Source organism: Schistocerca nitens, chromosome 12 (genome assembly GCF_023898315.1).
Source record: "Schistocerca nitens isolate TAMUIC-IGC-003100 chromosome 12, iqSchNite1.1, whole genome shotgun sequence".
In the NCBI taxonomy this organism is placed as follows: Eukaryota; Metazoa; Arthropoda; class Insecta; order Orthoptera; family Acrididae; genus Schistocerca; species Schistocerca nitens.
Window position 1 is genome coordinate 32,628,489 of NC_064625.1, and position 17,466 is coordinate 32,645,954.

Genomic DNA, 17,466 nt, shown 5'->3' on the forward strand with positions numbered 1-17,466 from the left:
CGCTGCCCTCCAATACTAAACTGGTGATCCCTTGATGCCTCAGAACATGTCCTACCAACCGATCCCTTCTTCTAGTGAAGTTGTGCCACAAACTTCTCTTCTCCCCAATCCTATTCAATACTTCCTCATTAGTTATGTTATCTACCCATCTAATCTTCAGTATTCTTCTGTAGGACCACATTTCGAAAGCTTCTATTCTCTTCTTGTCCAAACTATTTATCGTCCATGTTTCACTTCCATACATGGCTATACTCCATACAAATACTTTCAGAAACGACTTCCTGACACTAAACCTATACTCGATGTTAACAAATTTCTCTTCTTCAGAAACGATTTCCTTGCCATTGCCAGTCTACATTTTATATCCTCTCTACTTCGACCGTCATCAGTTATTTTGCTCGCTAAGCGGGTCTAACACTTACATTCAATCACTCATTGATCAGTCTGGTGTGGCAGTTGAAGAAAGCAAAACAAAAGCTGAAGTTTTTAATTTTACATTTAAGAAATCGTTCATGCAACAGAATCGTACAACACACTGTCATTTGACCATCGAACAGACTACAGTATGGATGACATAGTAATAAGCATCCCTGGTGTACAGGAAGAATTGGAAGAGTTTAAAACAAATAAGCTGCAGGTCTGGATTGATTCCCAATTCGATTTTACAAAGAGTGCTTACATCATTGGCCCCTTATTTAGTTAGCATCTACCATGAATGTCTTGCCCAGTGCAAAGTCCCAAGTGCAGGTGAATCCTGTAAATAATGAGGGTAAAAGAATGAACCCTCAAAATTATGGACCAATATCCCTAACATCAGTTTGCTCCAGAATCCTTTAACATATCCTCAGTTCAAATACAATAAACTTTCATGAGACCAACAAATTTATTTCCATGAATAATCATGGTTTTAGAATGCATTGTTTGTGTGAAATTCAGCTTGCCCTTTTCTTGCACGATGTATTGTGAACTATGGATGAAGGGCAACAGGCAGATTCCGTGTTTTTAGATTTTCAGAAAGTATTTGACACAGTGCCCCAGTGCAGACCGTTAACAAAGGTAAATACACATGGAATAGGTTCCCAGATATGAGAGTAGATCGAAGACTTCTTAAGTAATAGAATCCAACATGTTTTCTTCAATGTCGAGTGTTTATCAGAGACAAAACTATCGTCAAGAGTACCCTAGCATTTGAAGGTGGCTGCCGAACGATCGTACTACCGCCAACATACTTTTCGCGGTAAGGACCACAAAGATAAGATATGAGAAATTAGGTGTCATATGGAGGCACAGTAACAGTCATTTCTCCATCACTCCATTTGGGAGTGGAACAGGAAAGGAAATGACTAGCAGTGGTACCCTCCGCCACACACTGTACGGTAGCTTGTGGGGTAAGTACGTACATAAGTATGTATGTACATATGTGTACCAATGAAAATAATCATTTTTGAAAATGTAATGTAACTGGATGGCTAAAAAATCTACTCATCAAATAGCGGGAGGAGAAGACACATATGAAGGCATTTGAATTTGCAACCTTTTGGAGCCAGTGGTTCCTTCTTCCAGCAGGAGGGTTGAAGGGGAAGGAAGAGGGGGTGAAGGATAAGAACTGGTGAGGTTTAAAAAATAGGGAGAGTTTGGAAAAGTCACAGAGAAACCTGGGTCAAGGAAGACATACTGGACAGGATGAGGACCAAAAAAGGTTGATTTATGTATGTGGAAGTAGAACTGCATTGAAAAATGGTGTTTCATGTACACCTGTGAATTTGAAAATTTTTCATAAATATATTGCCGTTTTTATTTTTAAGCAAATAGGTATTCTTAACTTCCAGACAGTTTGAAGACTGGGTTGTTGCAGTTCTCTACAACAGTCTATCCAGTGCAAATCTTTTCACCTCTGCATAAATCCAGCAGCCTACATCCATTCTGTAGAGTATTTAAGCCTTGGTCACCCTCTTAAATTGTCACGTGGCACTTATCCCTCCATTACCAAAATAACTAATCTTGATGCCTCTTGTAAGAAACCCCCCCCCCCCCCCCCCACTCGTACTAAACTTTCAGAAATATCCCAGTGTGGCTGGTGAGTCCCTAGATGGTGGTATAAGGTGCACACAGAACAAATGGCCATGCTTTCCCATCCAAGTTTTGTGATAATTACGTCAGTCTGTCCTTGAACTTAGTTAGCCACGATGTAGGAGTTCTCCATACTTGTTATGTGGAGAAGCTCTTGTAGTTTTATGGTCCCTTGCAGAGCCATAGGATTCTGAAAGTACAATACTACTGCCTAAATTTTACGTATTGAAGCGGGAAGAAGTTTTCTTTGTTCAAATAATTTTTACACTGGATGCCATTATGGAGCATTTATTTAAGAAAAACCATAAAATGAACTTGTTCACACAGATTGTAAGCTAACTATCAATGGCACAAGGGCATGATCTATTGATTATGCCAAAGTTATTCATTTATTTATTAATATCAACATTCCCTGGCATTGTAAAATTAGCCTGTAGACCCTTCCTAATGTCCGAGTGACAAAAGGCAAGTTTTTTTAGCAAATACTTACACTGAAGAGCCAAAGAAACTGGTGCACCTGCCTAATATCATGTAGGGCTCCCACAAGCATGCAGAAGTGCTGCAACACGACGTGGCATGGACTCTACTAATGTCTGAAGTAGTGCTGAAGCGAACTGAACTCTATGAACCCTGCAGGGCTGTCCATAAATCCGTACGAGCATGAGGTAGTGAAGATCTCTTCTGAACAGCACGTTGCAAGGCATCCCAGATATGCTTAAAAACACTCTGAAGCAATTCTGAACATGTGGGGTGTTGTATTATCTGGACATGTGGGTTGTTGCATTATCCTGCTTGAACTGCCCAGGTCTGTCGGAATGCACAATGGACATGAATGGATGCAGGTGATCAGACAGGATGCCCACCAGACAGAGTCTCATCTATGTATCAGTGGTCCCATATCACTTCAACTGCACACACCCCACACCATTAAAGAGCCTCCACCAGCTTGAACAGTCCCCTGCTGACATGTACGATCCATGGATTCATGAGGTCGTCTCCATACCTGTACACATCCATTCTCTCTATACAATTTAAAATGAGACTCGCCTGAGCAGTCATCAACAGTCCAATGTCAGTGTTGACGGGCCCAGGTGAAGCGTAAAGCATTGTGTCGAGCAGTCATCAAGAGAACACGAGTGGGCCTTCGACTCCAAAAGCCCATATCGATGATGTTTCGTTGAATGGTTCACATGGTGACATTTGTTGATGGCCCAGCATTGAAATCTGCAGCAAGTGTGGAAGGGTTGCGCTTCTGACACGTTGAACAATTCTCTTCAGTCGACGTTGGTCCCTTTCTTACGGATTTTTTTCTGGCTGCAACAATGTAGGAGATTTGATGTTTCAGCGGATTCCTGATATTCACAGTAGACTCATGAAACAGAACCGTATTCTGTCTGTTTACATATCTCTGTATTTGAATATGCATGCCTATGCCAGTTTCTTTGGTACTTCAGTGTATTAATAACAATTACTTGATTTGCTCCAGAATAAATGTACTTTCCCTATGTATGTCTTTGATGACATCACGAGCAATTTCTGGATCGGCACCTCATCTTGGATGTGAAAGTGCCAGGTGGCCAACCACCTCTGCTAGTCAGCATGGGAACCTGCCACTCGCTCCTTACTCCACATGTACTGCAGTGCTGATACATTCACTTCAGGTATGTACTTACTTACTCCTTGGCACTACAGCCCATGTAGGGCCTTGGCCCCTCTGATGGTCACAGCCCAATCCTGACAATTTTCTGCTCGTTTCCTCCATCTCCTGACTCCAATCTTTCTCAAATCATTTTCCACATTCTCCAGCCATCATTTCCGGGGTCTCCCTTTGCTCCTTTTGCCACCTGAATTTCGTGTGTAAACCTTATTTGACAGCTCGATCCTCCGACATTCGCTCTACATGGCACAGCAACTTAATCTGTTACACTTAATTTCAGTCACCAAATCAGGATTTCTATACAGTTCTTCTAATTCCTTGTTTCTCGTTATCCTCCATTGCCCCGCCTCACACACAGCTCCAAAAACCTTTCTTAATATTTTCCTCTCTCGTCTTCTCAAGAGCTCTTCTTCTGCTACAGTCATTGTCCATGTTTCTGAGCCATACATTACCACCGGTCTTATGACTGTTCGATAGACAGTCACCTTCGATTTTCTGCTCAGGCTACGTGACTGAAAGATATTTATCAGGGCTCAGTAAGCTCTATTTCCTGCAGCAATCCTAGATTTTATTTCTTTTCTTATTCTGCTATCCTCCGTAACCAGCACTGCCAGGTATTGAAACTTCTCATATCTCTCATAATTGACTGCTTTCAACTTACTGCATTTCTCTTTAACAGCAGCATTTTTCCTGGAAGCAAACAGATACTGTGTTTTTGTGTTGTTTACTAAGTCCCAACTGTTCTGCCTCCTTTTCCAGTCTGTCAAATCCTCCTTCCATTTCTTTCAAACTTCTAGACAGCATACACACATCATCAGCATAAGCTAGATTTTGGTGCATACGGTTAAACACAGTGTCACCTCGGTTATCAATCTCCACCCTTCGCGTCACTCACTCCAACACTATGTTGAAGAGTAGCATGGATAATACATCACCCTGTCTTAATCCTTGGTTGATCTCAAATTCTTTAGGAAGTTTTCTTCTACTTTTACCTGGCATTTTGTGCTGGTGAGGGTCATTTGTACCGGTCTGATAAGTTTGCTTGGGAATTCCATCTCCATTAAGGTGTCACATAGCTTTTTCCTTTTAACACTTGCCCATTTAAAGTCTACAAAAAGTTGGTGTACATCCACATGCACAACACTTTTCCATTATTTGCCTTATAATGAAGATCTTCCCCGTCAAAAAACACACTGATAGTCTCTGAGTATAAGTCTTATAGCAATGACTTTGGCTAATACTTTTTACACCACGCTGACTAAAGCAATACCACGATAATTTTCAGTTTGCTTTGTCTTTCTTTTTATGAATCGAACATATAATGGCCATGGTCCACTGGTCTGGCATCTCTTCCTTTCCCCATATTTCCACTATCAGCTGATGTACCAATCTTGTTAGACGTTCACCTCCACCCTTGGTCATCTCTGCTGAAATGTTATTGTTACCTGGAGCCTTATTATTCCTTAAGCTTTTAATTGCTTTCCTAACTTCCTCTATTGTTGGTGAAGGTACAGGTCTTTCATCCTAACATTCTGCCACAGTTGGTGACCCTCTGTTTCATTTTCTTCCAGAACTTCTCTTTCTGTAGTGATATTCAGCAGCTCACTGAAATATTCGGCCCATCGGTCCAGAAACTATTTTTCTCCTCCTATAAAATTTCCCTCTTTATCTCTGCAGAATACTGTATGTGGTTGGAAGCCTTTCTACAGTTCCTGAACTCTCTCGTAAATCCAACTCCTCTCTAATTCTCGTTCTCTCTCTCGCAAATCCTATCTGCCTCTTCAGGTATGTGGAAGATCAAAATTGGAAACACTGTAAAATGCACTCTCATCTGCAAACAAGGGGTACCTAACACCCTGGATGTGTTTTCTTCAGTTTATCCCTACTTTTAGACAAGTTCTGCCATAAATTTCCTTTCTCTCCAATTTGATGCAATGTACCTTCCTTAGTTCTCCCATCTACACATCTAACCTTTCGGAACAGCTCATACCAAAAACTTCTATTCTCTTCTTATACGTAATGTTTATCATTTACAGTTCAGTTATTTATAAGGCTACACCACAAAGGAAAATTTTCAAATAAGACTTCCTAAAATTTAAATTTGTATTTGATGTGAACATACTTGTTATTTTTTCTTTTCTTTCCTTTTTTTTTTTCAAAACGCTTTTCTTTATACTACATTTACACTTTTTATATTCCCTTTACTTTTGCTGACTAAGTAGCAAAACTCAGCTATTACTGCTGGACAATTGCTAAGGGACAGAGTCATTGTTGGACAGGAAAAATCGCAGACAATGATGGACGACTTGAAAAACAATACACATGTAATAAAGGTCGTTTCAGTACGGAATATGCCATTCTTGGGCACTAATGCACATTTTGCACCTGTTATTCATTTTGTCTAACAAACTGTTGTGGAGTCCTTTGGGGATATTGTCCACTCTTCTTTCAAAGCAGTTTTCAGTTCTTGCACGGTTCTGGGAGGGGGAAACATCTGCCAAGACATTCCAGGCATGTTCTTTAGAGTTCAGGTCTGGGGAGTATGCAGGCCATTCCATACATGCAACATCTTCACTTTCCAGTGTATTTTACATCTCAACAGTCCTGTGTAGGTGGGAATTATTGTCCATAAGAACGTTGGGACCTACTGCACCCCTAAACAGGTGAAAGTGATCCAGAATAATCTCCCTGCAATACTGATGTGACGTAACAGTACCTCGCACAAAGATATGCGGCAGTATTTGGCCATTGTCCATAATGGCTACCAACACCATAAGGGCTAGGCCATACTGAACATTCTGTGGTGTGTAATGTGTTCCCCTCTCTCTCTCCACACTAGCTGGTGGCCAAAATAACTTGCCTGTGTGTAGCAAGATTCATCAGAGAGCACCCCTCTGGGCCACAGTGGCTGACGCTCACTACACCAACGTACGCTTTCTCGATGATGGTGTGGTTGAAGTAGAATGAATTTAATAGGCTTCCGATCATACAAACGAGCCTGATTTAACAGCTGCAAAATGATTCTAGCAGAGACACATGTAGTGGTAGTAGCTGCAAGGTCAACAGTGATCTGCCTAGGGGTGAGATGTCTGTTCCTTTTCACCGCTGGGGCTACATATTGATCCTCTTGGGATGTGGTGGTCCATCTACAGCCACTGGCATGCTTTTGTATAGCATTTCCATTTCCAGTAGCGGTTTTTAATTATGAGACTTTTGGACACAACCATTACTGTGGCCACAGTAGTGTTAATTTGGCTGGCTTTCAGCCACCCAACTGCTCGTCCACAATCCATAAGCAGTAAGTGATGTCTTGCAGATGTGTTGCCTTACCACACAGAATGTTGCACTAATTGGTTCAACAACAACATTCGTTACACACCGCACTGCACGAACTGTCGAATGCGTACAGAGCGTTTGTCAAAAGGCTTCACTCCAGTTAACACATCGCATCCTCTACCTTTCCTTTTGCTGTCTTTGGTCAGGTATCCCTTCCAACTGTTGGTTGTTCCATAGCAATCAGCAGTTGTTATTTAGCATGTGTCAGCTGTTCCTTAGCAATTGTCAAGCAGTGTACTTTCAGCATCTAATTCCTCCACTATTCCTGACATTATTCAACTACATTCAATTACCTTTTTATTCTCATTAAAGGTTTACTTGTAATCTCTTAGAAACAAATAAAACAAAATTACACTTGAGAAAAGACTTTACTGCAAAAAAGCAACACACTTCAATCATGTAGTTCAATCAGGTGATGCGATAAAGAGAGATAAGAATCAGTATAACGTATGATTAAAACAAACACTCATAAATATGTTCACACTGTAGCTGATTAAAATGGAACACTAAGCCAACATACCAATAGGGTCTATCCAGACACCCAAATGCTCGACAGGCAGCTCAACTTTGTGAGGCAGTGTGGAGTTGGCGAGGTTCACGTCCTCCAGTGGCACCACCTTATGAACTTCATCAGCCAGCAAACCTGCAGCCACTGTATCCCCATTCAGAACCTACCACACAAACTATTATTATTTTCCTGTGCAGACAAGATATAGTCTATGTAAGTAGTGAAGAGGCACCAAACTAAACTGCGGAGGAAAAAGCTAATGACAATGAGTGAAACACAAGATATCCCTTTGATATGCAGACAGGCAGACAGAACACAGGCAAATGGAATATATAAACTCATGAGGTCTGGATAATTTCTGCAAAGACGTGTCAGTGGACACTATGACACTCTTGAAAAAGAGGAAGGCTACAGCATAGAAACGACCTGGCATATCAGATTTTTGCTCCGTGGAGAGGAACATAGCCAATTAAACATGGCATCTTTTACAGAACAAGCAGAACATGGGCTCTGTCATATTATATAGTGTTAAGGATCATATTTCGTGGGTTTTCATTCTCATAGGGTATGAGGTATGAATGTAAGCAGTTTCAAAGCACCAGAGTCCTTTTTAGCTAAAATTCATTATAACAAAATGACAGAGAACTACACACCAGTAGGTAAAGGCTTCCTGTAGCTGATGTTTTATGTTATAACTTGTGAGCTACGAAAGTATACAATTTCAAAGCTATGGCATGATAATCATCTGTCAAATGTTCACCTTTTTGGTACAGTTTCCATATTACGTATCAAATAAAGACATCCAAAGATACAGTCTTTAGACATATGTAGAGATGACTGCTGCAACGGAGCTGTAGCGTAGTTGGTTGCGCTGTGAGCTCCTGAGCTGTGAAGAATAAAGCAGTGGGTTCACATCCTCTTCTTTCCAGTTTTTTTCCCCTATCCTTCGCTTTCCAAAAGGTTCTAGGTCTTTCTTATTCATTTGATATAAGTATTAATATCTTCTTCAATGATGGTGAGCAGCTTCGGAAAAATTTTCCCTTCCATTCAAATAAAATTATGAAACTAATCTCGATCTTTAAATGTATGTGATGAAGTACATTATTTCAGAGTGTTGGTAGTCTGTGTAACACAGAGAATATAGGTATTATGCATCTTCAAATGGACGAATGTGAACCTGAGATGAAAATGCAGATGAACTAACAAATAATTTCTACTAGTATGTATCTCCGATCATTGTACAGCGTTATTTAGTGCTCCTCTACAAACAATACACTCTTCAAACCATCAAAAAGTTCATAACCTTCTTCGTAATTTTCTCTGCTCTTCTTCGACAGTCAACACCAGAGTAAATGTCACATTAAACAGCTCAACCCATGTGCCGATGTGGCTGGCTCTCGTGGGGTCAGATGTTCCATCCAAATTCAAGTCCAAGTCAATGTTAGCTACCTCGTCCCTTGTGAGGAAGGCTTTATGCTAGGAACCGGAACAACAGACTAAAAGTTGTATCAGAGTTTTTATTAAGTGAAGAACAAATGCATGGTGATGAAACAGATTACTGAAAAACATACAGAATTTAATCAAGAGACTTTTAGCATTTGCTGATCTAGAAAAGCTTTTCACAAAGTTAATTACGATAAATGATGCAGCACAACAAAGAAAACAGAATGCCCACTCCATTTAATACACACCATAAGGAGTCTATACAAAAACACAACAATCACATTAATTATAAATGGAGAGCTGGCAGCACCATCCATCAGTACTAGGCGGGAGGAGTCAGACAAGGGTGTAGAGCATTATGCCCAAGTGGTAAACTAAGTTTTATGCAGGTATCAGAAAAGACAAACTGACTGATCTGAATTGTGTTTTATATGCAGAGGGTGTAACAATTTCAGCAGAGAATGAGTACAACCTGCAAAAAGCAAATTACCTTCTAAACAAAAAGCCAAAAACTGTAATACGACTATACCCACAAAGAAAACTAAAAAGAAATGCATATTATATGATATGACCCCACGAGGACAAAATACAGTGGTGAACAATCCAGTAGTAGAACATCTCAGTCAGTTTCATTATCTGGGATATGGTATCACCACATACAAGTACAATAAAGATATAGACAAGAAAGTAGCTAAGTCTGGAAACTTACGTGGAACAATAAACACATGATTATAAACTAAACACACAAAATAACACAAATGAAGTTTAATAAAGTAATAGCCGTTTCCACACTATTCTATGGAAATGAGTTGTGGGTTGTTTAAAAACAACAAGTAATATCCAGGCATGAGAAATGAGATTTCTTGGTGCTGTAAAAGGATGTATCAAAGGAGACAGATTAAAAAATAAAGGCATTACGAAGGAATTAAACTATTTAAAATAAGAAACAAAACTGAAGACAACACAAAAAAAGGGAGTGAACATCTCGACAGAATGAACAGTGGCAGGATACCTTACAATGTTGGGGATTATAATCCAGCAGGCCGAAGAAATCTGGGAAGCTCAATGAAGATATGGCTCCTTAGGATGCAAAGGCTTAATACTTGAACTGAAGAAGAAGAAGAAGAAGAAAAGATCTTCATAAGATAACTTGTCTGAAAGGAATGATACGTTGATAGGACACATACAGAGGCATCAAGGCAGAGGCGTTACTACAGTCCGATTAAAATTACATTATAGCTGACGTCTGTCACTTGCTGCTACTGTGTTGCCACAATTGCTGCCGGCTGCTGCTCTGTTATAGCCAACACATACACAAAAGGGTCACTTCACAAATGCTGTTAATGTGCAGCGCAGAGCAATGTCGAAAGCGGCCGCTGAGAGGTGGGACGGAAATGGGAGATGCTCTTTTGACAACTGATTTTAAGTGACTGAATGACTGAACTGTGGCACACAATGGGTTTTGTAGTCTGAATTTAAACTGATGTCCTAACCTAACTACAACCTCGTGATGTGCAATGTATCCTTGAAAACAGTGATCAATCAATTGCATCAGAATTAAAATCACAATCACTTTGCTCATGGCATTGACGGCTAACTTCTACCAGCAAACTCAAGACAAGAAAATTTCATAATTTATTTGTTTGCATAGACACCTTCAACAGCAAAAGTCAGCTTTAGTGGTAAAAGCAAGATTATTTCTCGCTGTCTTTGGTTACCTGAAACTATCCTCGCACTCGCTACACGAGATGCTGCATTACAAACCAATGAGCAGTCCTGGTTGGCACTTGATTACAGATTATAGGTGACACAAGCAGATTCCAAATGAAAAAAGAATGAAAGGAAGAAAAATAACAGCAAATAAAAAAAGTCAATAAGATGATGAAAATGATGCAGTAACATATTAGAAATTAAAAAATTAAATCTGAACCAGTCAATTGAACAAAAATGATAAAATCTTTTGATTAGATTTAGAAAAAATAAAAATGGTGCTGCATTTGATGAGATTCGAAGCTTCAACCTTCTACACATCAGGTTTATGTGCTAACCACTACACTATGCCATTACACTACAAAGGGCTGTTGTGTTTACGACTGTGATGTCCCAGTCACAACAATTAATTGACAGCTTTCGAAAATTTGGCCTCATGCAACGTTGTGTAAAGTTTACATTATTAATATTGTGTGTGCGTGTGTGTGTGTGTGTGTGTGTGTGTGTGTGTGTGTGAGAGAGAGAGAGAGAGAGAGAGAGAGAGAGAGAGAGAGAGAGAAGAAATATGAAATAAAAGGGTCAGACCCATGATTCAGGATACAAAAACATCAAGAAAGAAAGACAGACAAGGGCTTAGAAGGTAACGAATTGTTGCGGCAATGGCGAACGGTTCAGATGTGACGCTGAGCACCCAGTTTGGTGGAACCAGCTACAATGCATGAAGAGTCAACTATCAAGTAACTTTAATCAGACAATAGGTGGGTTATGTGCCCTGGACACCATTTCGACGGGGGCACAGTTTTCTGACAAGCGAAAACCACGAGGAAGGGAAAACGAAGAAGCAAAGAAGGAGGGTAAAGTAGGAGAAGTCAGAAGAAAAAGAGGTAGAGGAGGAGGAGAAGAAGAAACAAAGTGAAACGATTCCAGGTCACTAAAGTGGGAATGGGTGGAGATCTGTTGAAGGTAATCATCAGATTTAAATTGGACTGTGTGAAGCAGCAGTTCTTTAAGATTCATTCTCTTCTGTTCAGTATAGAGATGCTAGTGTCCAATTTTTTATTGACAAATGAGAGCCACCATTGTTATAACAGCACAACAAAAATATAAATAGCATAACATTAGAGAGTATATCACAAAACTCATGAGGTGGTACTGAATGGAATTGGGGAAAAAACTAAACTTGACTGAGTGAAGGGATCAGTTGATAGGACACATTACAAAACAAATTGTCAATTTAGTACTGGATGGAAATACAGGAGGGGGGGGGGGGGTAAAAATTGTGAAAGGAGACCAAGAGAGGAATAAAGAATGCAGGTTCAAATAGATATGGGATGTAGTAGTTATTCACAGATGAAAAGGCTTGCACAGGATAGAGTAACATGGAGAGCTGCATCAAAACAGTCTTCGGACTGAAGACCAGAAGAACATCAACATACTCTGAGATGACTAAACTCTTGGAATAACAATACGCACATATACGGATGGATGCGGTATTCCATAAATAAGGTATAAACATTCCTGGCAGATTAAAACTGTGCGCTGGATCGAACTCGGGACCTTTGCCTTTCACGAGCAAGTGCAAGTGCTTTTCAAACAAGAGCTTCTGTGAAGTTTGGAAGGTAGGAGCCGAGGTACTGGCAGAATTGAAGCCGTGAGGACGGGTTGTGAGTTGTGCTTGGGTAGCTCAGATGGCAGAGCACTTGCCCGTGAAAGGCAAAGGTCCCAAGTTTAGGCCTCAGTCCAGAACACAGTTTTAACCTGCCAGGAAGTTTCACATCAGCGCACACTCTGCTGCAGAATGAAATTCCCATTCTGGAAGGTATAAAAGGGCAGTGCATTGGCGGATCTGTCATTTATACTCAGGCGATTCATGTGAAAAGGTTTCCAACATGATTATGGCCACATGAGGGGAATCAATGGACTTTGCCCGTGAAAGGCAAAGGTCCCAAGTTTAGGCCTCAGTCCAGAACACAGTTTTAACCTGCCAGGAAGTTTCACATCAACGCACACTCTGCTGCAGAATGAAATTCCCATTCTGGAAGGTATAAAAGGGCAGTGCATTGGCGGATCTGTCATTTATACTCAGGCGATTCATGTGAAAAGGTTTCCAACATGATTATGGCCACATGAGGGGAATCAATGGACTTTGAACACGGAATGGTAGTTGGGAGCTAGATGCATGGTACATCTCTTGTTGGAAATCATTAGAGAATTCAATATTCCAATATCCACAGAGTCAAGAGTGAGCTGAAAATACCAAATTTCAAGCATTACCTCTCACCATGGAAAACACAGTGGCTGACAATTCTCACTCACTGACGAAGAGCAGCAGCGTTTGCATAGAGTTATTAGTTCTAACAGATAACCAACACTCCGTGAAGTAGCCACAGCAGCCAACCAATGTGAATACTTTGCTAACAGCATGAAATCATCTGCAGATGAGGTTATAAATGAATGCTTGGTAGATGCAGCTGAACATTTTGGTAGAACAGTTTCACACGGTGCAGTTATCAAACATGAAAATCACGTGTCACCGAACGTGATGGCTCAGTAGTTAACACACTGGACTCGCATTCAGGTCGATGATGGTTCAAACCTGTGTCTGGCCATCTTGATTTAGATTTTCAGTGATTTCCTTAAATCACTTCAGGCAAATTCCTGAAATGGCATGGCCAACTTCCTTCCCCATCGTTCTCTAACTTGATGGGACTGATGACCTCACTATTTGGTCCTCTCCCCCAAATCAGCCAGCCAACCAACTATTCGTGTGTCCCACACAGATTATGGCAGACACCATTCAGAGCCAGCTTGTAAAATCTATGCAAAGAGTTTCTTGCACATTCTTTAGCAATCTATGAACAGGTAGATATCACAGGTCTACAGCTGTATGTGAAATTCATAACAGCTTTGAAGAAAGTATAAAAAAATTTAGCTTTCCCATGGAATTAATTAGTTTGTGTGTTTACATATTGAGTGCCAGCCACGTAGGGAAACAACTCAGGATTCTCAGTGCATAAAAAAGCTTCCAGTATTCAAGTTGCACTCATCTGGAGGTTGAAGGAATTTATTTGTAATGTGATGGAATGCAAAGGCAACCTAGATTTTTCCAAGCATTTCCTTCAGGATTGGTTTCCTCGTCTGCACAAGTCTCTACATTGCTCCCCATTCTATTCCCTATAACGATGCAGGAGGTACAGTAGATGCTGTTTGCAGGCTTTCATTCGCCATTTGCCTGTGGAGCCTGTATGCTGAGATTTCATTTTATGTTTTGTTTTCTGTTAATTATTGATATGACAATGAAGTTCAAGACTGTGCGCCACAATGGGAGATGACACGTTGACCATGATTTAATTTCTACAGTTGTAGAAATGCCAGGAGGTGACGACAAACTGAGGAGGTGATGACAAACTGATCTGTAGTGCAAGAGTTGAAAACGTAGGTAAATGCATTTACAGTGTACTGTGGCCTTTCCGTTGCATGCTGCTGATGGTAATTCTTAGTAAGATAAATGAAGGGAAGTAAGCGTGACACATTTTGAGTCAGTTTTTGGTAGCCAATCAGAATGGTTGGTTGTAATTTCATATGATTCATAAATAAAGTTAGCTGGTATTTTGTCCAGTTAGGTCAGAATTTTTAGGCACACTCTCAGATTTCAGTAAAATCATACGTAAGAGATACCAGTACATTCTTGCAATGATGAATCTCTATCTTGGGCTATGACACACATCAATCTATGACAACAATTGAATACGAGGAATTAGGGATCATACAGAGGCATATAGACGGTCATTTTTCCCTCGTTCTATCTCGAGTGGAACATGAAAGGAATCAAGTAGTAGTTGTACAGCACACCCTCTGCCACACACTGTGTGGTGGCTTCCAGAGTATGTATGCAGATGTATTTTCATGCTGAGATTTGTGCGCTTCAGCAATTCACATCCGAACTGTCATGTTCCAACATAAACTATGTCTCAGGCACGTTACAGGTCAGGCTGTCAGCACATACAGATGTCTTTCATCAACACTGCTGGCAACAAACTTGTCAAATTTCAACCTAAAGTAGACTTTGGCTTTCATCACAGGTTCGTCTGTCAGCACATCTAATTTTCTTCCATGTCTCAGAAACAAATCAATCCCCAAACTGCAGCAAAAGAAATATGATTAGATTCAGCAATTCTCATTGACTAGCTATGCTATCACCCAATTTGCTAAGACAAACAGAAAAATTCCTAACAGCAGCATGCACTGGTAGACCCTCGTACACCTTCACTGCAAATTTTAACAACTTCAGCTTACAGTACAAATAACATTATAAATAAACTACATTTAAATATTTAAGTTACATGAATTCCATGGAGGAGTGTAAAATGTAGTAATTAAACTTACATATATTACAGACGACTTTCTTAAGACTTTATATTGAAGAACTCATCACAAACTCATTCATAACCACTTAAATGTTTGCCTAAGGCTTGGTTATCAATAAAAGGTACAAACTTTAAATAAGTACTGACATTACCTTACTCAACAGCGCTGCTGTAGAATCTTTGTCAGCTTTTACTTCAACCGTTATACTTTCACCCAGAGTGTTTTGAAATTTATTACTCTCTTCTCCCTTTATATGCTGCGCTAATTCCGGAAACTGCAAGAGACACAAGCCGGCTTGTCATTTGCTGACATCTCCAGACACTAAACCAAATGTTTTCGTGTGTTTACAAATTGCACGTATTGTTTACCTGTTCGCCGATATCATGTTTTATCGTTTCTTGTATCAGAACGTCAGCCAGAGTCTTGAAATCGTGTACAAATCTAGGGTTTTTCTCGTCATCTACCTTTTCTTGCACAAGGAGCTCAAATAAATGTGCATTCTGTCGACACGCTCTTGCTATATTAGCTGCTTTTTCCGATGCTTGAATAAATGCACTTAACACATTCCTTTCCATAGCGTAAGATTATATACAGATCTACTATTTACCTATTCCAAACCGCAACGACGTTCTTCGCTCTACCGCAGCTGTCAAAATATAATGCATTTAATGCTTAAAATGGAAAAATGAAGTGTTGCTGATGTCCTTCGTAGAATGCCTTACTTTCAGCTACAAATTTTACTCTAACTAAAAAAAAAAAAAAAAACACCTTTACTCATTCAAATACAAACAATATCACTATACACTCCAAATAAACCAATTAAAAGCTCTACTGCAAAGATACTACAACAAACACATAATGCGAGTATCGATAGATCGATCAATTGAGATGTTAACTATTCAGAATAGTAATTCATGTTTACTATTGAATTCATCCCCCCCCATGAACCATGGACCTTGCCGTTGGTGGGGAGGCTTGCGTGCCCCATCGATACAGATAGCCGTACCGTAGGTACAACCATAACGGAGGGGTATCTGTTGAGAGGCCAGACAAACGTGTGGTTCCTGAAGAGGGGCAGCAGCCTTTTCAGTAGCTGCAAGGGCAACAGTCTGGATGATTGACTGATCTGGCCTTGTAACAATAACCAAAACGGCCTTGCTGTGCTGGTACTGCGAACGGCTGAAAGCAAGGGGAAACTACGGCCGTAATTTTTCCCGAGGGCATGCAGCTTTACTGTATGATTAAATGATGATGGCGTCCTCTTGGGTAAAATATTCCGGAGGTAAAATAGTCCCCCATTCGGATCTCCGGGCGGGGACTATTCAAGAGGATGTCGTTATCAGGAGAAATAAAACTGGCGTTCTACGGATCGGAGCGTGGAATGTCAGGTCCCTTAATCGGGCAGGTAGGTTAGAAAATTTGAAAAGGGAAATGGATAGGTTAAAGTTAGATATAGTGGGAATTAGTGAAGTTCGGTGGCAGGAGGAACAAGACTTCTGGTCAGGTGACTACAGGGTTATAAACACAAAGTCAAATAGGGGTAATGCAGGAGTAGGTTTAATAATGAATAGGAAAATAGGAACGCGGGTAAGCTACTACAAACAGCTTAGTGAACGCATTATTGTGGCCAAGATAGATACGAAGCCCACACCTACTACAGTAGTACAAGTTTATATGCCAACTACCTCTGCAGATGACGAAGAAATTGAAGAAATGTATGATGAAATAAAAGAAATTATTCAGATTGTGAAGGGAGATGAAAATTTAATAGTTATGGGTGACTGGAATTCCAGTGTAGGAAAAGGGAGAGAAGGAAACATAGTAGGTGAATATGGATTGGGGCTAAGAAATGAAAGAGGAAGCCGCCTGGTAGAATTTTGCACAGAGCACAATTTAATCATAGCTAACACTTGGTTTAAGAATCATGATAGAAGGTTGTATACATGGAAGAACCCTGGAGATACTAAAAGGTATCAGATTGATTATATAATGGTAAGACAGAGATTTAGGAACCAGGTTTTAAATTGTAAGACATTTCCAGGGGCAGATGTGGACTCTGACCACAATCTATTGGTTATGACCTGTAGATTAAAACTGAAGAAACTGCAAAAAGGTGGGAATTTAAGGAGATGGGACCTGGATAAACTGAAAGAACCAGAGGTTGTACAGAGTTTCAGGGAGAGCATAAGGGAACAATTGACAGGAATGGGGGAAAGAAATACAGTAGAAGAAGAATGGGTAGCTTTGAGGGATGAAGTAGTGAAGGCAGTAGAGTATCAAGTAGGTAAAAAGACGAGGGCTAGTAGAAATCCTTGGGTAACAGAAGAAATATTGAATTTAATTGATGAAAGGAGAAAATATAAAAATGCAGTAA

General features: G+C 40.2%; 1 protein-coding gene across 1 annotated transcript in view; it reads right to left on the reverse strand.

Moving 5' to 3' along the window:
- Window positions 1-15,860, reverse strand: part of LOC126215265 (inositol polyphosphate 1-phosphatase) — a 36,656-nt gene extending 20,796 nt beyond the window's left edge. Inside the window, exons 1-3 of the mRNA XM_049941944.1 lie at window positions 15,461-15,860; window positions 15,244-15,366; window positions 7,584-7,734 (exon numbers count right to left, since the gene is read on the reverse strand). Of these exons, the coding sequence (XP_049797901.1) occupies window positions 7,584-7,734; window positions 15,244-15,366; window positions 15,461-15,667 (481 nt within the window). The 5' untranslated portion in view covers window positions 15,668-15,860. The remainder of the gene's footprint in view (window positions 1-7,583; window positions 7,735-15,243; window positions 15,367-15,460) is intronic.
- Between the last annotated feature and the right edge of the window lie 1,606 nt (window positions 15,861-17,466).